We start from the raw sequence: 25502 nt of genomic DNA, 5'->3' as shown, positions 1-25502 counted from the left end.
AAAAAAAATTCAAGGAGAAGAGGTATAAAAGGTTGGAAAGGTCTTTCTATAGCTATCTGAGAGTCAAATTTCCTAACTAAACGCTTGACAGCTGAGACTAGCCCTTGGTACTGAAGAAAGTTTGTATGGATATGGAAATTAAACTGAAACTCCTCAAGTGAATAGAAAGTCAAGCTGTCAGAATTTTTAACCAGGTCATTTACTGTAAATATTCCTGCCTCAAACCAATTTCGATAAAAAATAAAATTATTACCCACTTGAATATCTTTGTTATACCATAGGGGAGTTTTTAACATTGATTCACTTCTACTGTAGGTTTGTCTCATAAATTTGGAATTATTCAGTCTAACCCATCCTTTAAAAACATCCTTCCAAAATGGGTTAAGACAGGTATTTACACATGTCATAATGTATTCTTTTCCACAATTAATCATTTTTTTAGGATCCAAAATTAGATTCAAAAGCTGATTCCATTTTCCAGATGGCTGGAACAGTCTTCTAATCCAACCTAGCTTAAGAGAATCTATAGAAGCATGTACATCAATCATCTTTAATCCCCCATTTATATAGTTTTGAATCACAACTTCTTTTTTAATCCTATGACTTTTGCCATTCCATAGAAAATTGAATAACAAAGAATTCAACTTAGCAATATATTTTTCGGATGGATTTGGCAAAGTGATAAACAGGTAATTAAGTTGGGAAATCAACAAAGACTTTATGATACTAATTCTACCTAATGGAGTCAAACTCCGTCTATTCCAATTATTAATAAGAGCTTTAAGTTTAACAATCTTTTTGTCAAAATTCATTCTTGGAATCTCACTTAAATCTACGGAAAAATCTATACCCAAAAAGTTGAACTTATCCTTCCCCCATTGTAGATGCAAGTCTGGATTTTGTTTATGATGTACATAATGTTAAAAAAAATATTGTACTTTTCAATCTCTTTTTTTACAGCATCAAATTGAGCTGGGAAAGGGTCTATCTGAAGCCAATGTGTTCGACGTGACAAGTTTAATCAAACAATTTTTCCGCATGCTGCCAGAACCTCTGTTCACCAGTACCTACCATGACACATTCATCAAATGTTTCCAGCTTGTAAACACAGAGGTTTCCCACCAGGCTGTCCTCCTACTCTGTCTCCTTCTACCAGGGGAGCACCTCTGTACACTAAGGTCAGGGCTCACAGTTTAAAGTCACATTCCAAGAGATGAAGCCAGTTGGAAAAAAATTGTTCACTTGTAAAATAAGTATAGATGATCTAGTTGTCCGATATTTTTGTGTGCCAAGACTTGGGAAAGACTGGCCCAACTTTACTCTTTAACTGTTGTGGTAAACAAAATGTGTGTCAAGGAAAAAACAAATCAAAGTGATTTTTGTCTGCCCTCCCAAATGTTACTTGATAAAACAGTATTTAAATGTAATTACAGCTTTCCCTGCTCTAGTTTTTCATTTCACACATCTATCTATTTTATAACAGGATTGGAATTTGTTATGAAAATTGTTCTCCTTTTTAGGTCACCTGAGCTTTAGCTCAAGCGACCTATTGCTATCCATCTTCATCCGTCGTCCGTTAACATTTTACATTTTCACCTTAAGCTGAAATACTGGCAAAGGGATTTCATTAATATTTCATGGGAAGGTTACTGACATCTCCCTGACCAAGTGTTGTTATTTTTCAGGTCAATTAGAAATCCAATATGGCTACCACGGCTGCCATTTTGAAAACTAATTCAAACTTAAAGTTAAGTTCTGCTGGGCCGATTGAACTGAAACTTGGTAGGAATGATCAACTCATGGTCCTGACAAAGTGTTGTTATTTTTCGGGTCAATCAGAAATCCAATATGGCCACCATGACAGCCATTTTTGAAAACTATTGCACTCTATAAATCTGTTGGTGAACGGTTAATTTGGTCCGTCACCACTGTCTCTCCGCGCAAAAAAAAAGAACAGTAGAAAAGCAGAGAGACAGTGGCGACGGACCAAATTAACCGTTCACCAACAGATTTATAGAGTGCAATGTCGGCTAGTTGGTTCACTACTCTTTCAGTCAAAGAAGGCTTATTATTTGGAAATAATCGAAGAATGCTGCAAGGATAATAGACAGCTTTTTAGACTCACCAAAAACCTAATGGGATAGAAAGGTGAAATTATCCTACCAAGCTGTAACTCTGAAAAAGACTTAGCAAGCAAGTTCAGTGATTACTTTCTGAATAAAATCAGCTCAATCAGGAAAAAAATTGCTGAAGTGAACACCGCTGCTGACAATGATATCTCTGTCATTATTGCTGACATTGAATTTGATGGGGAACCATTGACAAAGCTCTCACCAACAACCCAGGACGAGTTGTGCAATATCATCAGGACCTCGCAATCGAAGTCCTGTGAGCTTGATCCACTGCCTACAAACCTATTAAAGCAATGTCTTGAAGCACTGCTTCCTTTGATTACCTCAATCATGAACAAATCATTGGCTGAGTCAAAGGTTCCATTATGTTTCAAGAAGGCTGGAATGGACATGGAGGAGTTGAAGAACTACCGCCCAGTATCAAATCTTCCTTTTATGTCTAAGATCTTGGAGAAGATTGTGTCCCAGCGTTTAGAGGTTCATCTCCATGCAAACAGTCTCCATGACAACATGCAATCAGCCTACCGCATGGGACACTACTGAGACGGCCATCCTACGTGTACATAATGACATAGCTTCTTCATTGGATAACATGTACAGAGCGGTGCTTGTCATGCTGGACTTGTCATCTGCATTTGACATCATCGACCATGGCATACTTTATAATTGTCTGGGGTACTCATATGGAGTGACTGATACCGCACTATGCTGGATAGTCTTGTCTTAGTGAACGGCGACAGTGTGTTGCATTCAGATCTACCACCTCACATGACAAAGTACTAGATTTCGAGGTTCTTCAAGGGTCGGTGTTAGGACCACGAAAATATTGTCTGTACTACAAAACGATTGTAGATATTTGTTGTCGCCATAGCCGTCACTATCATTGCTATGCTGATGACACACAAACTTACATGGTCATCAAACCACAGGACAGTTGGGATACAATTTCAAAAAATCTGGATGCTTGTCTGACAGATATCAGTACCTGGATAAATGCCAACATGCTAAAGCTTAAATGGGAAAAGACGGAATTAATCGTCTTTTCCCCAAAACGTCGGCAAACAATGACTCTTCAGCTCAAGGTTGGTGCCATAACTATTGAGACTGTCCCAGTTGTTAAAAACCTGGGGTATAATTTGATAGTTCACTGAACATGGAGAAACAAATGAACACTATTGCCAAATCCTGTTACTACCAGATCAGGAACATCGGCTGTATTCGGCAGTTTATAACTGCAGATGCATGCAAGATTTTGGTGCATTCACTTGTTACCTCTCGGTTGGATTATTGTAACGCCCTGCTCTGGTATATCTGACAAACTAACTAGTCGTCTGCAGAGGGTCCAGAACACTGCAGCACGGCTGGTAACTCGTACTCGAAAGAGAGAGCACATCACAACTGTGCTATATGCATTGCACTGGTTACCTGTACAATACAGGTTGCGGTACAAAATTTTGGTGTATACATACAAGGCACTGAATGGAACAGCTCCCCAGAGCTTGTTACCCTGTATCAGCTGTCACGTTCACAGCGGTCGTGGTCAGAATCGTTGTTGTGTGTCCCAAAATCTTGTACTGTGACCTACAGAAACAGATGCTTTGGTAGGGTTTCGGCCACATTGTGGAAGAGCTTACCATCTGCTATTAGAAAGTCAAATACCCTGGCCAAATTCAAGAGGGACATCGAAACGAGCCTCTTCACGTCTGCATTTTAGTCTTTTTTGAAAAGACATCATGAAAATACCACCCTTTATTTGTTCATTTATGTGCACATTGCAACGATTATCTGCTTACTTAAATGTATAAAGTGATTGTAAGCCTTTGTTATTATTTCACAATTATAACTTATACTATTATCCAAATGTTGTAAAGTGCTTGAGAGTAATTTTACAAATGATATAGGGCGCTATATAAATGTTGTATATTATTATTATTTTGCATCTTTCTGTTGTACACAGTTAAGGAGTAAAACTTGGGATTTGTTTAGTTTTCTAACGCATTGTATATAAACAAAATGAAGCAAAATATGAAAATTTGTTTTGCAAGATATGTGTACAATGTGACTTCAACAATATATGTAGGTAGGATCTAGCCTGTGGTCATTGTATAGACTCTTATCATTACGTTGATTGAAGGTTTACGATGAAGCTTCTGTCCGACATAGCCAGCCATTCGGACAAGAACAAGATGGACCCCACAAACCTGGCTGTCGTCCTGGCACCTAACATGATGCACATTAATAATAAAAGTGAGAAGATGAACTCATCAGAGGAGAAGCTACTCCAGGTTAGTCTTGTTATTATCTAGGTTTTGTGTTGAGATGATACTGAATAGAAGAAGAAAACTGAAGAGACTGTTTTCTCTCTGTTTATTTGTTCAGATTGTGTAGATACGATATCAAAGAGAGTTTTATTGTGAACAGTTCAGAATGCTTGTTAATATGAAAACGAAACAGACCTCTTATTCATGAAACCATACCATGCCCATACATAATTTTTGTGCTCAAACCAATTTTCTCGCTAATCACTGAAATCATGCAATAATTTCTTCCAAATGATATTTAAAATATATGTGAAATGTATTGCTGGAACAAGGCATAATTAGACTCGTGAAGTTGACATGAACACACCATGAGAATGGTTACTTTAATATGGACGCTGATATCAAGAATATCTTACCGAAACGTAACTTGATCGGCGATTCTCTGGCAAAGGAATTGGCTAAACTTTCTTTGTTAACGGTTACCTATTTAATAACACTTTTCACATAAACTCAGGTAACAACACAGTATGTATCAATTGTATCTTTTATTGATGTTTGACATAAATATATGTGTTGATCGTTGTTTGTCTTTGAGTTCCGTGTACCAAGGGAGAAGATCTCGTGTCCAAGATGGCGGTCTGCCAGAATTGTCAATCTTTTCATGAAAAAAAATTGAAATTGCTTACGCTTGTGTATTCTGCGCATCCCCCACTTTGGGTATTAAATTTCTCAAAAACAAAGTGCTCAAATTCCACAAGTTTTTACGGTACTTAAAACACATAGAATTTTTTTCAGAACAAATATAAATGAAGGTAGGGTGGTGCATGGATATGAATCAATTCTTTATCATTTAAATAGTTACAATTATTAGTGCCAGTCCTCTTTGGATCCTGGTTCGTTTCCCCAAAATACTGTTGTAAATCCCGGGTCATTCTAACTTGTGTTGTGGTATGTATTATTATTATAAATGTTTGTTCCCTTACTCTAGGTACAGACATCCATCGTGGAGTTGTTGATTAGGAATGCAGAGAGCGTGGGTATGATCTCTGACAGCCTCCACGAGAGGGCATTGCTGATGACTGAGGTTTTTGGAACTGACGATGAACTTGATGTGACTGAAGACACACTAGAGGATTCAAGGGATTGTCGGAAAAAAGAAAAGAAAAGGAAGCGTTCTGGGTCATTTCAAGGTAACCAGAGTCCAAAATGGCTGTTATAGATATGAGGCTATTAAAAAAAGACTGGGCTATCACATCAGTGCTTAATGACTTGTGACCTACTGCTTTGACTAAATAGAATTTTTATTTTCATTTTAAGTGAGAAATAACAACTTTGTGCTGAAGGTGCATGATTGTATTAATTAGGAATTTTTGAATTGTTGGAAATTAAGAAGCTGACATAAATGAATAAATTAAACCCATAAAATGATACTTACCTAAAATAAATACAAATTTAAACCTGAATATTTCACTCACTGGTGACATTGTGTTTAATTAGGAATTTTTGAATTGTTGGAAATTAAGAAGCTGACATAAATGAATAAATTAAACCCATAAAATGATACTTTCCTAAAATATATACAAATTTAAACCTGAATATTTCACTCACTGGTGACATTGTGTTAGGATTATGTGTAAATGATAGTTTGATTGTGAACAGGCCTAGTGAGTACCATTGCACAGAGTATCACCAAGTGGAGGAAGAGTACTGACGGGAAGGCTGGTAATCTGAGCCAGGCCAGTAACATGAGTCATACCAGTGCGTACAGCAACATGAGTCATGCCAGCATGGCCCACGACCAGAGTTCTATGGCCCATGCCCCTCCGAGCCTGCCAACAGATGCAGAGTGTATGGCTACACCTGTTGTCATAAGGAAGCGCAAGGCCTCCGGAGAAATGCTGCCTTTTTCTGCTCACAAAAAGTAATTTCATGGTTTTATGTCTTGATAACAATTAAATGCATTTCAATAAGAGTTGCTGGTTGTTACTGTTCATTATAATCTGATGATAGATACAGAAAATAGATGTTAATCACTGATTTGTTTTTGCAAGGTGAATTTGGGCTGGTATAAGGCTCCTCCTCCTGGATAATTTCTGCTTTTTGTATGCTACACCTCACACGATCACACAACACAGGCCCCTTTGAAAGAGAGGTTGAAAAATCACTGATGAATAATTTTTAGATTATTGAATCTGCTTTTATAAAAACTGATGGTCTTGGGGGAGAAAGTAAAAATAAGATCTGGATCCAAGCTCATGTATGTATGTACATGTATTATAAATGAAAAGGAGGTCTGATCCACATTTCGGACATTTTTCAAACGGTTTCATTGGGCAGGTTCCAATAAGTATGTAAGTTTAAATCGTTATGTATATGCTTTAAAAATAATTTGATGGGGAAACTGTTTACGTTTAAAAAGATTTGACTGATGTTATATTGTACATTTCAGGAAGGCTATCCTCCAGAACCTGCCAAACCAGGCTACACTGGCCAACACCCCATTTACTCCCGCGTCGGGCGTCAGGAGGATGGACATCAATGGTGTGTTACTGTCTGAGTGTCCCTACCCAGGTGTAATGTGTTTGTGTCTATAAAACATCACATTCTGTCATCCACAATAAAATTCATTTTCTGATATTTTTGTACATTCAATTTAAAGTTGTTCAGCTGTGTCTTATATTTACTACAGCAGTATTTTGAAATCGAGAATCTTTTTAATCTTGTACATAATTAGAGCACTAAATAATTTTGTACAAAAGTACTGTTTGCCAACACGTGTAATCATTTACTCATTGAAAACCTCTTGACAAATGTCTTTGTTGTAAAGTTTCTGTTTTTTCATATCTTCAACATCCAAGGGTTTTGCTCTCCATATATTTCCTGCATACTTGGATTTTTTATGATAAAATCAAGGCCATTATACACCCCACCTTGCGTGTGATACAAGTTCAGTAGGGTTTTCAACATAATCTTGCTATTAAACTCGTAATCTCAGATACAGTAAAATACAGTTATAATGAATTCCAATGGACAAACTTTATCACTTTGTTATAAAGGTAGTTTGTATTACGCGTATAGCAAATTCTTATGCCCCCACCATAAAATGTTAGATTCTCAGTATGTTCCTATCATTACATAGAAGTAATAGGGAGATGAGCTGGGGAATCAGAATCAGTTACCAATTCACAGGAAACGACACAATAAGTTTGTTCGTACAAAACATGTTTTACTGTACATGGTGGTTTTTTTAATGCGATGGCCTGATCTTGTAGAGATGAGGAGAACGGGTACCCTCAACACACCTAACATCGCCTTCAGTAGTAAGGAGCAGCTCGCCTTCAGTGCTACACCCAGCCAAGCAGGAAAGAACACCAGAAAGCGTCTGAACCTGTTCAGTCCTAGTAATGGTCGCAAGGGCAAAAAGTAAGTCACAATCACACGTATGTATCGGGGAACGGCTATTGTATAATCAGTAAAGGAATGTATGGTGCGCGGTAGAATATGGTTTTAACACGTGGTGTAGGACATATATAAAATTAAAATATTTGGATTCAAGGGATTCATAATTAACTTTCTAACATTTTAACCATCCAGCTGTCGTGTATAATTGTTTTTGCTGGACACATTAAATTAGTTGGAATGCTGAAAATAGCCATGTCTTATCAATAACCTATTGCAGCAAGTGTTGTTTTATTGGGGGTTGGAGGGGCTAAATGACAGTAATGTATGAAAGTCAATAAATATATAGCAAGTGTAAGTCCTATGCTGCAACTTTACTACAAATATATAACTTATACTGTCTCAGTGTGTACTATTTAGTGATGGCATGTTGGTGAAAAGGCATCTGCTTGCTCAATTTCTGTATTATATATTTTCTTTATCAGTTTAATTTTCAAAATCTGAATTTGTAAGCTAGCATTTGGCACGTTTAGAAATCCATGAAAGATGATTATTTGTAAGGATGAATAGAGAACTGTTAACATAAATCAAACTTGGAAATCTTTAATTCACATAGTCACTTAAAAGTCCTGATTAAAAAAGCAACTTGAATAGTTACTGAAACTTGAAGCTGTAAGAAATAGCACAGAGAAATGGACAAGTTAATACAGGGTGAAAGTTGCTGTAGGTTCAAAGTTCAGTATCAAACATTTGGTGAAGGAGGAAATAGTGTCGCATAACTTACAGAACTAATCCATGTTAACAGATATTATATAGTAAGGGACATGATGTTCAAAGCTCTGTGACCTTTATAATCATTTATTCAAGCAATTATAAGTTGCATGTGTTGGCTGTAAGGATTATATCATGATTGCAGGAAAAATATACACACAGCGTTTCAGTGATCATAACAGTGCCTGACAATTTCAACAATGGCCTGCTCCTTTGTCAAAAGAAGATCAAAGCTTCATTATATTATTACAACAGTAATCTTTACATAGCCATAATGTAAAATACAGTCATTAGTTACAAAAATGTTTTATATGGCTTATATCTTAGACCTCCAGATCAACAATAGTCAATACATCTTGTATGTAATAGAAACCCAAATTACATGTGACAAATGAAAACGATCCTTTTATGCAATCTATTGCCCAAAAGTACTTTGACCATAAATACCAGAGACTCGGGCAACTACACCACTTCCTCAAAAAAGGAATCTTCCCAGCAGTATCACAGGGAGGTTGAGAACAGTATCATAACAACTTGAACAGGACCTGTCAACATTGACACTACCAGTTAAATGACTAGTGCTGAATCAGAGCACTACTGCATCTAACTTCAAAAGGTTTCAGTACAAATATGATGTATATATCTTCTCTTCGCTTCTGATGATAACAAAAATTACCACATACTAGAATCGGTTGCTGACAAACAAAAATTCACTTTTTGCTCACATGTGGATGATACCTGTGCACGTGGTGATCCACTCACTACACAGACATTATTTATAAGTATATTATAGGAGGCTTTAATAGAAAATATAGACTACATTCGTAGTTGAATGCATAAAACCTACACATGCAGTTTGCTTTGAATTTCAGCAGTAGGTAATAAATATATTGGTATGATAAATGGTGACGAGGCTTTGATGAACCTCTGGGCTAACCTGTATATATAAACCAGTTGACCGTTGTTTTTATTTGTCACTCCCTTTACAGGCTTCCCTCAGGTTCCAATATATCCATGTCGGCTGCCAACAAAAAGGGCAAGTGTAAGGGTCTGTTTCGCAGGCTCTCCGGAGGAAAGGGGGACAAGGTACTCTCTACCCTTACAGTTTGTACTCTCACCTTTACTAAACTAATACAGTATATGTATTAATCTTCATCATTTCATATACAAATATATTCTTAATAACCAACATTATTACATCGTACATTTGATGCATGCTGTTAAAATGCATACCTTCATTCTAAGATTATTTTATTTTGTGTGTATGATTTGAATGATACATTATAGCAAAATATTGCATTTAAAAAGTGGAAGACCTTGTAAATCTTGTGGTCTGTATACTTGTATTTCATATCTGATATCCTATAAATAGCAATTTATTATTAAAGCTTTATATGCAAGGTGATGTATGATTACTTGACAACTAAGCAGAACAATTAGAATTACCGCTTTAAACATGATCCTTTCAGTAGTAAACTAGTAATGTACTCTATTTGTGCCTGTCTAAATTCAATAGCATCCATCCATTCATAAATTTGAAGATGAGGAAAATATGTGTATATTTTATGAGCATGCTGCGCTCTGATTAATCGATGATTTCCATACAACAACTTCTTTAAATATACAATAATAGTCGACACTTTCCAAACCTGGAATGTAATTATATAAGTTCGACCAAGGGATGGCAAATTCTTTGCACACACAAAACTGGGTGTGGATTTGTATTTGGCCAATAGCCCAGATAATCTATTTAGTCAACATCAGTTCAAGCATTCACCTGGGCTCATATTGCTACCAGTATCTGGATAGAAAACTGCCAAACTAAGAAAAAGTACACCCAAAACTAAAATGCTGTTCTTTGCCAACAACAGGTTAAAACAGGCTTTATATTCCACACAAACACTCAAACAACCATGTCTAAATTTACACTTAAACCTGTCAGCGAACATTTGTTTTCCTTCTCTTTTCGCTTTCCTACTTTATGACCATTTTTGATTCCTGATTTTGACACTATGCTGTAATACATATGTACAGTACATTTGATAGAGTTGCTTCATAGCTTACAGATGGTCTGATTCCTAAGTTGGCTTTATACACATCGCATTAAATTCTGTTTGCATTTTAGCAATGACCTGATGGTCAACCTCCACAGACTTCTGTGCTTTTAAAATAAATTTAAGAAATAATGTGTATCTGTGTTTCAGCAGCTACCTGAACGTCCTAGATCTACACAGGCAAGACAGGTTGGTCAGAGACTAGCCGGTCCTCCAGGAGGCAAACAACACAGCAAGCCACACAAACAGGATACCAGTGAGACGGACAACACTACCAGCAAACCTCCGGCTACATCTCAGGGTCAGTCACCTATACGGGCCATAGTAGACCAGTCGGTCCTTTCTCCCACTCTACCAGAGCAGTCTGTCCTGTCGGTGACTGAGGAGGACGCCAACTCCCTTAACGAGGGTTTTATCGACGAGGATGGAGATATGTCAACTATGAGTGCTAATGTTTCGTGTGGGGATGATAATTCTGACCTGCTGCCTCGGTCTTGTTTGTCTGACTCTGCTGTCAATGATATGTCCCGACATGAATCCATCAACGAACATCACCAACGATCTGTTTCCTGTAATCGGGATCATCAACTTCAGCGAAGAGGCACCCTGAGGCGTGGACGGCCAAATTCTCTTAAGGCTGGTCTGCTTCAGGGCGAAAAAGACAATATCATGAAATTGAGGCGAAGTTTTGGCCTGGATAAATCGGAGATTGGTGAGCCAGTGCCCCTCTATATACCTGATACATCAGGCTATGGGAACATGATTCAGCTTGGGGACAACTCTGGTGGAAGTCAGACAAACCAAGACAAGGAGGATAACTCCATGGATATTTCAGAACTGATATCAGAACAAAAATCTGGTATTTCAATCGTGTCAGATGAAAATACTGTCAGTAGTAACGATACAGAGGATGCTGCTGGATACAGGGAGTCACTTGATTCTGATTCTAAATCTCAGGGAAGTGACAATTCTTCTGCAGAGGAGAGTCATAAGAAAGGTTTAAACATTAACTCTAGTGAGAGCGTGGACAGCCTATTAAGTGGTCAAACAGATTCCTCCCCACCTTCACCAAAAACTGAAAAGAAAAACTTTCCAAGATCAATTTCCACTGACAGTGGGAAAGGATCCATGTTAGAGGAAATGGGTGTTTTAGAAAACACAGACAGTTCTAAAACTAGAACTGATATTGTGGTAGAAAGTCAGAAAGTCAGTACAAGTAAGATGGATGGTGAGCAGAGTTGTTTAGAACCAGCAGTAAATCAAACATCGTCGACCAAAAGAAATGATCAAAAGATAAAACGTTTTGTTTCCTCGTTAGATATGAAGACAATGACTGCTAGTGTAAGCAGGTCACAAAGCCTCCATGTAAGTTCTGTGTCCAAAAAAAATCAAAACCACACTCCAAATCTTCAGATTTCATCAGAGACACATAACCTGTTGTTGAGAGCAGGGTACTTGGGGACCAAACAGAAGGACACATCCAAGGAGGATGTTCAGGTGATGGGTCCACCCCAAACTATTCTCAAACATGCAGATACAGCCATCCCAAAACATGAGAGCATCATGGAGCTACAAACAAACATGACCGGCAAAGTGAAACACTGTGTGAAAAGTCTGGAGACAGATGTTGTTGACCGTCATGCCTCTCCGTATAGATTTGCCAATTCTGTGTCCCGCAAAAGAGGCTGCTCCCCTGTTAGGATACCAACAATTTTTGCTAAAAGCGAAAAGGAGGCTGCCATGATGAAGGACATTGTACAGGTAAACCCAAAGTTAGGGAAAGGTCAGGCCAGACTGCCAATCTCTACGCACCTTTTGAAGCCGACTGAGTCTGCAGCATCAACAGAGCAACAAAGGCCTCCTTCTGGTGCTTCAAGTCGGCTGTCCCGCAAGCCTAGTATCTACTACACAAAAGATCAGGACAGACCACACTTTAGTACATCAGTCAGAAAGACATCTGGTATAACAGAAGAGTCTATGGACATATCGGATATCACAGCTGTGAAGAATAAGGAAAACTCCAGCTTTGAGAATGAAGGTGATCACACACCGAAGGAGCTCAAACTCTGTGACTCTTTACAGGATACATTAGATGACGTCTCTACGCCTCTTAGTGATAAAAATGAACTATATAACTCCTTTGATCTGGATGCAACACCAACCAATGCCAAGTTTTCAAATGTCCCGGGCATCAAAATGCCCATCCTACCTGGCAATCTTGGTGAGCGGGTCCTCCTGAGAACATCTGGGGGACATACACCCCGCCACATTAACAGGACCACATCAAAGTCACCACGCTCCCCGATAAAACCAGTGAAACGTCTTGGATCCCCAGGATCACCCTGTCGTAACACACCGCGTAGACACACATCTCCGGGGCGACAGAACAGGGCGAAACTCAGCTCTATCCCTCACCACCTACAGGGGGATATGAGCAGTGTGTGAGCGAGTCTCTACAGTAGTGTCTGTGACGGGAGCTTGTTGTTGTGTAGAATCTCAGTCTTGCTTTGGTATTGTGGGAGCTTTAGATTTTACCAATTTGATACTTATTTTATTGGCTACATTCTGATACAGGGTTATATAACTTATAATATTGGAGTTTAATATAGGTGTGAGATGTAATTTAACAGACTGTGAAGTAGTCAGAGTTGGTTATGTTTGCACTATGGACATTGCCATACAATATAGAAAGTCTCTGCCTCTATAGAATCAGTGTATCATCTTGCTTGACATGCTGTTGAACTTGAGTTTAGACTTTCGTGTACTGAGTTTGTCTCTGGCTTAATATTAATGTTCTCAATGCTCACCAATTGGTAAACCATTCTCTCGTTATGTGACATTATATTTTATTGGTTGGACTGTTTAAATCATACTTTGATGGGAGTGTTCGGGTAATCCATAGGAGTACTGTTCACAGAAAGTATTATATAAACTTTTGTGCTTTTAGCTAGGAGTAAATTGAATGTGGTTTCCGTCTACTGTTTGGGAGTCTATGTTATGTGTGGTATTCGCCTTTTTGTCTAATTTCCTATAAGGTACTTGTTTGCCTTAATGTTTAACCTTTAGAGTATGAACATTTTTAATTGTTTCCTTGTATGTGTGCTTCTGTTTCTCGTTAACCATTAATTTTTATGTAGGGTATATTCAGCTGTAAAGTGGAATGTTTGTCATAAATATTGAAATGTATGCCGCGATGTTTACATACTCGATTTTTTATTTGATATGTTAGTGCAATCATTGTTGAACATATAACCAAACTTTGCTCAAGTAGAAAATGAAATTTCAAGACTTTAAAATAGGAACTTAAGGAGAAACTGGTCAATAAACAAGATTGTTACACATCTCTGTTTGTACTGAAATTGCTGCTGTGCCCCACTGACATAGTATTGTTTTACCAATATTTGTCGACAACAACCTATTTCCTTGTCTATCTGGGGTTTTTATAAGCCATGGCAAGTTGAACATGGCATTGGTAGGCTTTTTATTTGGCAAGTTTAGACCTATACTTATGTAAGTTATAGGAATTAGAGTTAACACACAGATGCATTGTACATGAAGATAAAAATTTCAACAAGGATTGTCTGAACTTTGTGTGAATTGTTTTAGCTCCGACTTTCTCTCCTCTAAAACTATCCTCATTCCTGTTTACTGTAAAATTGTAAATATATGTATCATTTATACTCCATGATAACTTCTACCAAAATAATCATGTTTTTCACAAACCTAATATTCTTCAGCATGGTTTTAAAATATTTTCAATTAATACAACAACAAAAACAGAGAAGTGATATGTATATTATACATGAAATGTTGTATCATAAAAAAAATCATGTTTATGATATCACCAGAGTTACGCTATACCACCATGCCAGTGTTACATTGACTAATTTGTTACAGAAAGACATATTCAGAATTTTTTGATAAATTGCAAATAACAAAATTAAACTATTTATTCATCAAATATATCGTCATTTGCCTAAATTGACAGTACATCTTTATTGTATTTGGAAAAAATGGTCTGAAAAATATGCTTTTATATACTTAAAGTTAGTGTACATATATGGCTTTAATTAGTAGTACATTTTATTTGAAGCATAATATCAAAATTGGTCTGAACTTTAAATGAAAATTGGATGTACATGTATGTAACAGATGATGTAATCATTAAAAAACAGTTGTGAAGCTAGAATTGTTGAACCAAACAGGATTTTCCGCACAATGTGCGCAACAAACTTCTTTGAACAGGTTAAGCTGAAGTTTTAGTCAATAATTCAGCAAACATTTGATAGGAATATTATTTGTGATACTTTTTCAAATGTGATGTAGATACTCAATGCTAAGAAAAGAATCATCAATTTTCCCTCAAGAATTTTGTTGTGTGAAATTATAAAGTCTGTTTTGTGTTGACATCATATTCTTGTGATATGGTAGGTGTGAATATCGATGACACACAATACTGGTTTTTCCTTCTGAGAAGGTTGTTGATACATACTGTAGTAAGAAAATGACTGACCTTCAAAATGCTGAAAATGTTATATTTTCTAGTCGTCTTGCCATTCTTGTTAAGTTTTTCAGTTTGTTCAGAAAAATCTGAAAACTGCAGAATATCAAATATCTTTAATGTCATGCTGTCAGGTGTGGTTTGTATGCCTTCCTTTATTAGTCATGCTTATTTTCGGAATGATCATAGATTGATTTCAAATTGATGAGCAATGGTGTATTTAATATTATGTGGTTCATATAGATTTCAAGGTGCTTATAACAAAACTGCTGCTTCTCGCCAATATGAAAACATTATAGCTACACTTACAAACGTCACATGCTGTTCGATTAACAATTCTTTTGATTTAACTCGGATAATGTTATAAACATTCTAGTCTAAATTTATGCATATCATGGATGACTTTTTAAGTATTCTGAGGTATGTCATTCATGAAATCAAAAGGTATTTAATATTTTATAAACTAATCAAAAATATTCATCCACTACAGATGTGCTCATAAATAGTACGAAAATAACTTTATACACAATCCATGTTCAACAGTTCAATGAAGTAGTCCAGTTGGCATGATTGCCTGTATAAATCTGTCTCATCATTTTTTTACACATTCTCACAGAAAAATAAATTCATTTAGGGAACCATATTATTTTGTCCGATGACGAGTATCTACTGCAGACGGTCTCTTTTAAACAATACTGCATCCTCATATTTCAACAGGATATCATTACTCCATCTGAAAAATGATACCAGTACTCCATCTGAAAAAAGAATTTTAGTCAAAACAATACTTCCTGGATGGGTTTTAGGTTGTTTAGTAACAGAATTTAGGTTATATTTTAATCGGATTAACCAGCAAGTACAGAGTACGTTTTTGAGTTAATTAACTTTAATTAAGACTGGTTTTACTTTTAACAAATCCTAATTACTATTTTTTCCAGCATTAAACTCAACCTTTTTAGCTGTCTGGTTTGTCTTCTCATATTATTTGAAATACTGTATACCAGGAAATATTTGTTGCAGTTTATCTTTCTCTTTATTCAGCCACCATATTGAAGGCAAATCTATCATGACAGCTAAGTACACATTATATTAAAAGAATTTCAGATAAAGGGCAAAATTTCCAGGTAAACAATCATTCAAATTTCACCAGTTAAACTCCTGTTGTATGGATACTGTGTCCTATTTGATCATATGTATTAACTCTGCTCTTTTGACAAACAACTTTAAATTTTTACATTGTTGGAATGGATTTTTTTTCTTGGGATTTCACCATAGAGATTTGTTTTACAACTATGTGTGATCCTTTAGCTAAATGAGTAATATGTTCTGTTTAAGAGTTTAAACTGTATTTACATAGGAGGAAAACACTGATTGTTATTTAGGTACTGTACCTAATTTTCTAAATCAGTTAACTTTTTTATTGCTCGTGAATTCAAACCAAGAAAAATCATCACTTGTGTGTTATTTTCAGCCAAAATAAATTGTGTTCTAGACAATGTAACTTAAATAGAGATAATCCCCGCTATTTTGAAGAACGGCTAAAAGCAGTAATACTCACTGAATTCAAACCATCCTAATTAAATGTACCAGTACTGACTGGATCTATCCTGCATTCCAGCTGGACTGTGAATCCCCATTACAATCACCATTATTTCGTGTGTAATCATGATATTTTAATCAAGAATCATACATTGCCTTAGCTGCCATACGATAATGTATTAAAATATATGCAAAAGTATCAATATTAGTCTTGTGTTTGTGTGTAAACCTTCTGATGATTCATTGTATCAAGAGAGACAGCGATTGACCTGAGAAATTTCTGTCTCCCCTCATTGGGCTTTGTACTGTCTGAACATGTTCGCCGTCTAATTTCAAGAGGATATCAAAGTAGAAAGGTGTTGATCAAACTAGACCAATGTGGTTATATTGGTCATCAAGGATGTGAGGGGCCTCTTATTAGCTCAGGATGACCTATAATCATCCTGCTTCGTCCGCCTTTCGTACACTTTCAACATTTTAAACTTCTTCTAAAGTTCCAACAGTGGCATTGAGCTGAAACTTGCCTGAGATGGTCCTGACCAAGTGTTGTTATTTTTTGGGTCGGTGCAAAATCCAAGATGGCCACCATGACCGCCATCTTAAAAAACACATTTGAAAATTCTTCTCAACTTCCACCAGTGGGATTGAGAATATTTCATTGAAAGTTGAAAAGTTACCATTCTCTCTGCTCAGTCTTTGTAGTCAGATGACCGTTTAGGCCAATGGGCCTCTTGTTTCCTAAAGAGTCCCAAACTAAACACAGAAAATAAAAGTATTTTTAACAGTTTCCCGGTGAATACCATAACTTTTTTTCACGAGTAGAATATCAGTATACTCTGTCATTAAAGTGATATACCCATACAGCATATGTGCAAAGAGCATAACATTACTACCTCAGCAAAATATGGTGCATCTTCCAAAGAAATTTACCATACAAGTTGATTTGGTGAAGTATTCAAGCAGCTGATGTTAAAAATCTAGTTTAACACAGTTATGTTTATTGTACAATGTGGAGGTCGGACAAAAACCCTTGTGAACATTTTAGCACGGTCTGATTTCCAAAAGCACCATATAGGTGCTACCTAAAGGCAAATGTTTGTGGAGATTCTACTGAATTAGTTTAAATCTAAACTATCACCAGATTAGGAGAATATATGTATAAAACAGGTATTACCTGGAGAGAGCTAGCTTTTAAATTGCAAAATAAATCATTATCAATACTGCAAAACTGTCCACCTGCCTAGATGGAGTTGGTGATAACATCTCAATGTACATTGTATTTATCTGTTTAACCTAGTAATGGGCGTGTCCAGTTTTTATTTTTGAAATGAAATTGTGTTATGATGATATATATTGAACATCTTTTTGTCAAAAGATTGACCTCATGATTCAAGAATGGCATCAAATCTTCAATTTTCCAAACATTGAATCATCCAAATTTTGTCCTCATAACGAGAATGTAAAAATTTAGTGTAAGATGGCGAAACAAGTGTCGAGGAAACGGCCCAAGTTTGATGTCATCCTGTCTAATCTGTTACAACTACAATATAACAACACTGTGTATTGTATATACAGGTTTGTACACATTTACATTTTATTGTTCTTGAAATGATAATTGCACATTGTGTTGGTAGTAACAATAGATTCTACATAATTATATAAATAGCTATACAAATAGTGTCCTCAACATTTACTGTGTTCTCCAGTTTAAATTGGGTACTGAAAGCCATACATCTTACAGGAACTTGTATTTGAAATTCATAATACGAACACTCAACATTCTAGAACTCAATGTCACAATACATCAATTATAGACACAGAACATGACAGGATATTGGACAAATAAATTTCACATGTGAATGAATGTTGATCAAACTTTATGAAAAACACCTTTTTAATAACCATTTCATTACATAATTTGTACATTGTACAGGAAAAAATATTTCGGATATCACTACTTCCTTTGTACAAATGATTTTAATAAAGCCCTCCCAATAGCTAGGCTAACAGAAACAGGTAGATGTGGGAACCTCATCACTACAATCAATATGCTCTGAAACCCTTTTCTTGTGAAGGAACTTAATAGACTTCAAGGTTAAACATTATTGATACAGTAGTAATGTTTTCCAGACACATGGTTCCAACCTATGACCAGTGAGTATTAACCAATGTCCCTGTGGATTATAGTTTGCCATTTGGGTAAACTTCACATTAAAATGAGAAATTATGTTTTTTTTTACATTTGAAAATTACCTTATATCCAACCTTCATAACAGTAAACCTTTGTCCATATTACAGTAAAACATGTTTATAACAAGAGGCCCAATGGGCCTGTATCGCTCACCTGGTATTAATCTCACACTTGTGACCTCAAAAGTGATCTAAAATAAAGCTACAGGCAAAATATCAGTATTTATAACAATAAGTCATTCAAAAGAACATGTTAAAAGATTTTAAAACATTTCACCCCTGTGACCTTGAAAGTCGAACAAGATCAATACGTTGAACAAATTTTATAGCCCTTCATCTCCGGATGCAACTTGCAAAATATCACTACCCTATCCTTTTATTTATTGAGAGTAGGTCATTTAAATGTTTATATATATTTGACCAAATGTGACCTTGAAAGTGGGTCAAGGACATTCAAATGAAAAAGCTTAATAGCCCTTCATCCAACCATGCTACTGGCTAAATATCAACATAATGGGCCTTTTGATTATTCAGAATATGTCGTTAAAGATTTTAAACAAATTTGACCCCTATGGAATATAAGTCAAAATCATTCACTTTAACAAACTTGGTAGCCCTTGATCCAAGCATGCTACTGACTATATATCAACATTCTAGGCCTCATAGTTATTCTTCAGAAGTTGTTCAAAATTTTTTTTTAACATATTTGACCCCTGTGACAGTGAAAATGGGTGAAGGTCATTCATTTGAACAACTTTGGTAGCCCTTCATCGTAGCATACAACTGACCAAATATCAACATCCTGGGCATTTTGGTTATTCAGAAGTTGTTGTTTTTTTTAAACATATTTGACCCCTGTGACCTTGAATATTCAAGGTCAATCATTTGAACAAAAATGGTAACCCTTCATCCCAGCATGCTACTGACCAAATATCAACATCCTGGGCCTTTTGGTTATTCAGGAAAAGTTGTTTAAATAAAGGTTTTTTAAGACAATTGACCCATATGACCTTGAATATGAGTGAAGGTTATTCATTTGAACAAACTTTGTTACCCTTCATCCCAGTTTGCTTCTGGCCAAATATCATCACCCTAGGCCTTTTGGTTATTAAAAAGAAGTTGTTTAAAGTAAAATATTGACGCCGGATGACGTACGCCGCCCTTCGGGCCAGGTGAGCTAACAAACCACTGGGCTCCTACAAATTTAGATAGCTGTAGTCAAAATTGTGGGAGTTTGATGTTAAGGAGATCATTATGACTTATTGAAATAATTTCTAGCAGTAAATGTTCTGTGACATACAGAATCAGAGATTCTCCAAAAAATTATTAGACAGAAAATCTACTTTTTTAGAAAACATACCCCACAAAATAATTCACATTGGCAGTAACACAATATATAACTTGCTCATCAAACTCTGTAGCACTTAAAAATTCTGGTTATGCACCTTTTTAATTTAATCAACATAAAGTACAATTCATCCTGTTAAATTCATAATACACATTTCACACATTATAACTGGTAATTATATATGTTGTACTCATCTCACATTGACCCCCAAAGAAACTACAGGAAATCAATTCCCCTTTTCCATAGCTAGTTTGTTAAAATCTGTCCAAATCTGCTTCCATTTTCACAAGTTGAGAATGCATTTTCACTTCTTTCCAAATGAGATGAACTGAAGTATTTTACTAGTGATATAATTATGTTATGAAATACAATAATTTTGTATGAGAGTACTCTATATCAAAAACAGAATGATCTTAAGAGTATATGCAACCTTATAGTTACTCAAAAAAAAAAAATCCTCAAACAAAAAGAGTTTGAAAAAGGAATGCCAATTTGGATTAATTAATTAATGTAACCTGTTAAAGGTGCTCAAGAATAAATACAATAGTAATTCTCATTTAACCTTACTGATGTACCTTATATGCACATGGTAAATCCCAAGCTGTATTCCTACAGAAGATGGGGATAAAGAGCCTTAAAATTGGGCCTGATCTTATCCATTGTAATGAGTTAAGATGTATGATGAATGGATAATAATATCATTTGTCCCTTTCTATATAATTCACAAATGACTCTAAAATAGTATTGTAGATTCCGGACAAAACAACCATGTTATCCTACCTAATGAAATGCCACTGGAATGCTTTAATATACATGTACACACAAATCAAATGAAGAGGTACTGTCACTAACAAATTAACTCATCCAACACTTCTATGTGTGTATATACGTAATACAACTCCTCGCAAAATCACCCATTGACACTATATATATATCTACAGTATCACTCCCTGACACTGCCTACCACTGGTGGTTCATTTGAGATTTATTTCTGTTAAACTTCAGCACATATAACATGAATCCTTGGAAGGACTTTCTTTTACACTCAAAACAAAGTTTCATGGTGTGAGGTGTTAAGTTTGCATACTGATAATCATGGTTTTTGATGTTTTATGACCAAGAAATGTAAGCATGTTACGAAAATTTTACGTAATACTGTATTATATGATTCCTGATGTTTTCTACATGGATGTCTTTTTCTATTTTCTTCACTGGGAACTTATACACAAAACTGGCAGTTACACAAAAATTGACCATTTGACAGTTATTTAGACAGAACACAGTGGCAGGTTCAAGGGGAATTCAGAGAGTTTCAGGAAACTTCCTCCAACCTGTCAGTGTAGGAAAACATCCAGACCTGACACTAGATCTGCCACAAATTACTGCTTACTTCATCAGATCAAACAGAACCCTACTTTCTACCAAAATGGGGTGTAAGTTTTTCATATTCAAAACAAATATTATTTAGATGACCTGGTAAGGTCACCACTTTAATGGAAGATCATCACGATCTCTGATGGTACCAAGTCATTGAAGATTTATCATTCCAGCGAAGACAACATCAGAAGTTGTTTTAATACTTTCGTCTGACTCGTTTCTCGGATTTCTCCTGCAAGGAACATTTCATCTACAACACTGTAGACCTGTGAAAAAGAAGACCAAATATTAATTACTGAACTATAACTATATACTATTTATGATATAATCTGATATTTTAGTAAAACTTAATCAAAAGGAAATTTATCTATTGCATAATTTAATAAATATATTTGATACAGATCAGCCCTGCATGCTACAGAGTGGGAGGTACAGACCGGGAGGGTGTACCAGTAACACAATGCGTCATTAGTAGTCGTAGACTAATGCTATGACATCGACAAAGTTGATTAAATGATGAGTTAAAGGGAAGAATTTCAAACTTTATAAGATAAGACTTCTGTTTTGCAGACATCAGTATTTCTGCACATTTCAAAATTGAAAGGATATAATTTATTTTCAGGACTCTTATATACCAGATAACAAGGATCCACCATACCCTCATACTGCTATTAAACGACACTTAGTGTACTCACCTTATAAAAGTTAAACACTAGATCTAATTCACAGACATTGTGGAAGTATTCATTTAAAACTTCTACAAAATTGTGAATAGCTTCTAGATACATTAGGTTGTTATCGCTGACGTCCACACATATGCAGAAGTATAACCCAGCATATCGCCTGTACACAATCTTGAAATTCCGGAACTGAAAAAAATGGTTGAAATTGAAAATCACACATCAATATCTACAACTATTCACATAAATCTCACACTTTATCATTTCAACAAATATATCCTGAATTATGGACATTTTCTTGCTGTACTCCAAATATGATCTTATTAAGTCCTGTTTCGTGGGCTTGCTGTTTAATTTTAGCAGGAACATATATATTTTTAAGCTACCAAATAATGACAATTCTGATAAGCTCTTACATTTATTAGCTCACCTGGCCCAAAGGGCCAAGTGAGCTTATGCCGTGGTGCGGTGTCCGTTCATCGTCTGTTGTCTGTCCAGTGCGTCAACTTTTTACTTTAAACAACTTCTGAATAACCAAGAGGCCCAGGCTGATGATATTTGGCCAGTAGCATGCTGGGATGAAGGGCTACCAAATTGTTCAAATGGATGACCTTTGTCCATTTTCAAGGTCACAGGGTCAAATATTGTAAATTCTATCAACAACTTCTTCTGAATAACCATAAGGCCCAGGGTGATGATATTTGGCCAGGGACATGCTGGGATGAAAGGCTACCAAGTTTGTTCAATTGAATGACCTTGACTTATATTCAAGGTCACAGGGGATCAAATATGTTTAAAACTTTTAAAAGTACTTCTATTGAATAACCAGAAGGCCTAAGGTGTTGATTTTTGGCCAATATCATGCTGGGATGAAGGGCTACCAAGTTTGTTCAAATGAATGACCTTGACTTATATTCAAGGCCACAGGGGACAAATATGTTTTAAACCTTTACACAACTTCTTCTTAATAACCAAGAGGTCTAGAATGATATTTTGTCAGTAGCATGCTGGGATGAAGGGCTACAAAGTTTATTCAAATGAATGACCCAGACTTATTTTCAAGGTCACAGGGGACAAATATGTGTGAAACCTTTAAAATTCTGCTGAATAACCAAGAGGTCTAGGGTAATTATATTTAGCCAATAGCATGCTGGGATAAATGACCTTGACATATATTGAAGGTCACAGGGGACAAATATGTGTAAAACCTTTAAACAACTACTTCTGAATTACCAGAAGGCCTAGGGTGTTGAATTTTGGCCAGTATCATGCTGGGATGAAGAGCTACTAAGTTTGTTCAAATGAATGACCTTGACATATATTCAAGGTCACAGTGGACAAATATGTTTAAAACCTTTACATAACTTCTTCTGGCTAACCAAACAGCATAGGATGATGATATTTAGTCAGTAGCATGCTGGGCTAAAGGGCTACCATGTTTGTTTTAATAAATGACCTTGACTTATATTCAAGGTAACAGTGGTCAAATAAATGTAAAACCTTCATACAACTTCTTCTGAATAACCAAGAGGCCAAGGATGATGATATTTGGCCAGTAACATGCTGAGATGAAGGGCTACCAAGTTTATTCAAATGAATGCCCTTGACTTATATTAAAGGTCACATGGGTCAAATATGTGTCAAACCTTTGAACAACTTCTTCTGAATGACCATGAGGCCTAGGGTAATGATATTTGGCCAGTAACATGCTTGGTAGCCTTTCATGCCAGTATGTGATTGGCCAAAAATGATCATCCTGGGCCTTCTGGTTATTCAGAAGAAGTTTAAAGATTTTAGCATATTTGACCCCTGGGACCTTGAAAATGGGCGAAGGTCATTCATTTAAAGAAAGTTGAAAGTCCTTCTTCACAGCACGCTACTGACAAAATATCATCATCCTAGGCCGTGCGGTTATTCAGAAGAAGTTGTGTAAAGGTTTAAAACGTATATGTCCCCTGTGAACTTGAATATTAAATTGAGAAGAAGTTGTTTAAATTAAAAAGTTGATGCCGGACAGGCGGAGGATGGATGCCGCAACATGATGGCATAAGCTCAATTGGCCCTTTGGGCCAGGTGAGCTAAAACACAAGGAATATTATATTTCCTGCATTAACATCTCTGAGGATCAAGTTATTTTTTAACAGCACTCACAATTTATACTATAGTCAGGACAACAACGTTACATACCTCAACAAAGTTTGTGTGTTTTGCATCCCTCACAGTGACCACAGCATGCACCTCCTCAATAAGTTTCTGTTTCTCATCATCATCAAAGTGCATGTACCACTTGGCAAGGCGCGTTTTGCCTGCCCTGTTCTGTATCAGTATAAACTTGATCTGCAAGTAAGACATATCACATGATAAATGATATCAATTGCATTTTATCAATGCTTTAAACTGTTGTCAATTCTAATATTAATGTTAACTGACCAAAATTAAATACTTGGGTTAACAATGTAATTATTACATTGTGGAAGCACAGAAGTCCAGTGGTAGGATGCCGGGCTCGTGACCTAAGGGTTGTGTGTTCAAGTCAGGTAACGGCACTGTGTTGTATTGAACAAGATACTTTACTCCGCTTGTTCCAGTCTACTTAGCTGTAAATGAGTACCGGTATGTGGTTTGGCAATGCTAGAATTTTTGAATGGTAGTTGTGAGTGCTGAAATGGCAGCATCGCCTGTTACTCCGCTTTGAGATGACTTATATGAACTAGGTTATGAACTTGTGATAAAGCGGTATATAAGAACCTCAAATTATTATTATTATATTTTTTTTTACAGCTTACATATAATTAACTAGTCAATTGGCAAGGGCGCGTCTAATTACCCAATACTACCCAATACCACCCAATACTACCCAATATCACCCAATTCTACCCAATACTACCCCATACGATCCAGTTATGAACCAAATACTTCTTTATTACTGTGAAATATCACCTTTGTAGACGTTATTTACTTCCATATGCCATATTTTATCGGGAAATATGCGATTTGGTGCCGAAAACATCACCGAATTGCCGTGACTATGACCCAATACTACCCCATACCACGGAATTAGATTAGATCTAAGTCCGTGCCCATACCACCCAATACTACCCAATACCACCCAATACTACCCCATACGACCAAGTTATGAACCAAATACTTCTTTATTACTGTGAAATGTCACAGTTATTTACTTCTATATGTCACATTCTATCTGGAAATATGCGATTTGGTGCAGAAAACATCACCGAAATGCCGTGAC

General features: G+C 36.2%; 2 protein-coding genes across 3 annotated transcripts in view; one reads left to right on the top strand and one right to left on the bottom strand.

Annotated features, from left to right (window-relative positions):
- Positions 1-16856, top strand: part of LOC110463103 — a 21223-nt gene extending 4367 nt beyond the window's left edge. The window contains exons 4-11 of one of the 2 annotated variants that reach the window (XM_021517463.1): positions 961-1178; positions 4267-4417; positions 5382-5583; positions 6053-6314; positions 6843-6934; positions 7666-7816; positions 9553-9649; positions 10771-16856. In XM_021517463.1, coding sequence (XP_021373138.1) covers positions 961-1178; positions 4267-4417; positions 5382-5583; positions 6053-6314; positions 6843-6934; positions 7666-7816; positions 9553-9649; positions 10771-13062 — 3465 coding nt within the window. In that variant the 3' untranslated portion in view covers positions 13063-16856. Of the gene's footprint in view, positions 1-960; positions 1179-4266; positions 4418-5381; positions 5584-6052; positions 6315-6842; positions 6935-7665; positions 7817-9552; positions 9650-10767 lie in introns of both variants that reach the window. The other variant, XM_021517454.1, reaches the window with a different exon arrangement.
- A 3101-nt stretch (positions 16857-19957) lies between these two features.
- LOC110463094 (AP-2 complex subunit sigma) overlaps positions 19958-25502 on the bottom strand; it is an 11567-nt gene continuing 6022 nt past the window's right edge. The window contains exons 2-4 of the mRNA XM_021517443.1: positions 24440-24589; positions 22268-22441; positions 19958-21838 (exon numbers count right to left, since the gene is read on the bottom strand). Coding sequence (XP_021373118.1) covers positions 21737-21838; positions 22268-22441; positions 24440-24589 — 426 coding nt within the window. The 3' untranslated portion in view covers positions 19958-21736. The remainder of the gene's footprint in view (positions 21839-22267; positions 22442-24439; positions 24590-25502) is intronic.

This window comes from Mizuhopecten yessoensis, unplaced genomic scaffold, assembly GCF_002113885.1.
Source record: "Mizuhopecten yessoensis strain PY_sf001 unplaced genomic scaffold, ASM211388v2 scaffold1485, whole genome shotgun sequence".
Classification (NCBI taxonomy): domain Eukaryota; kingdom Metazoa; phylum Mollusca; class Bivalvia; order Pectinida; family Pectinidae; genus Mizuhopecten; species Mizuhopecten yessoensis.
Note: the sequence above shows the minus strand (reverse complement) of the source record. Positions and strands in the feature narration are given on the sequence as shown.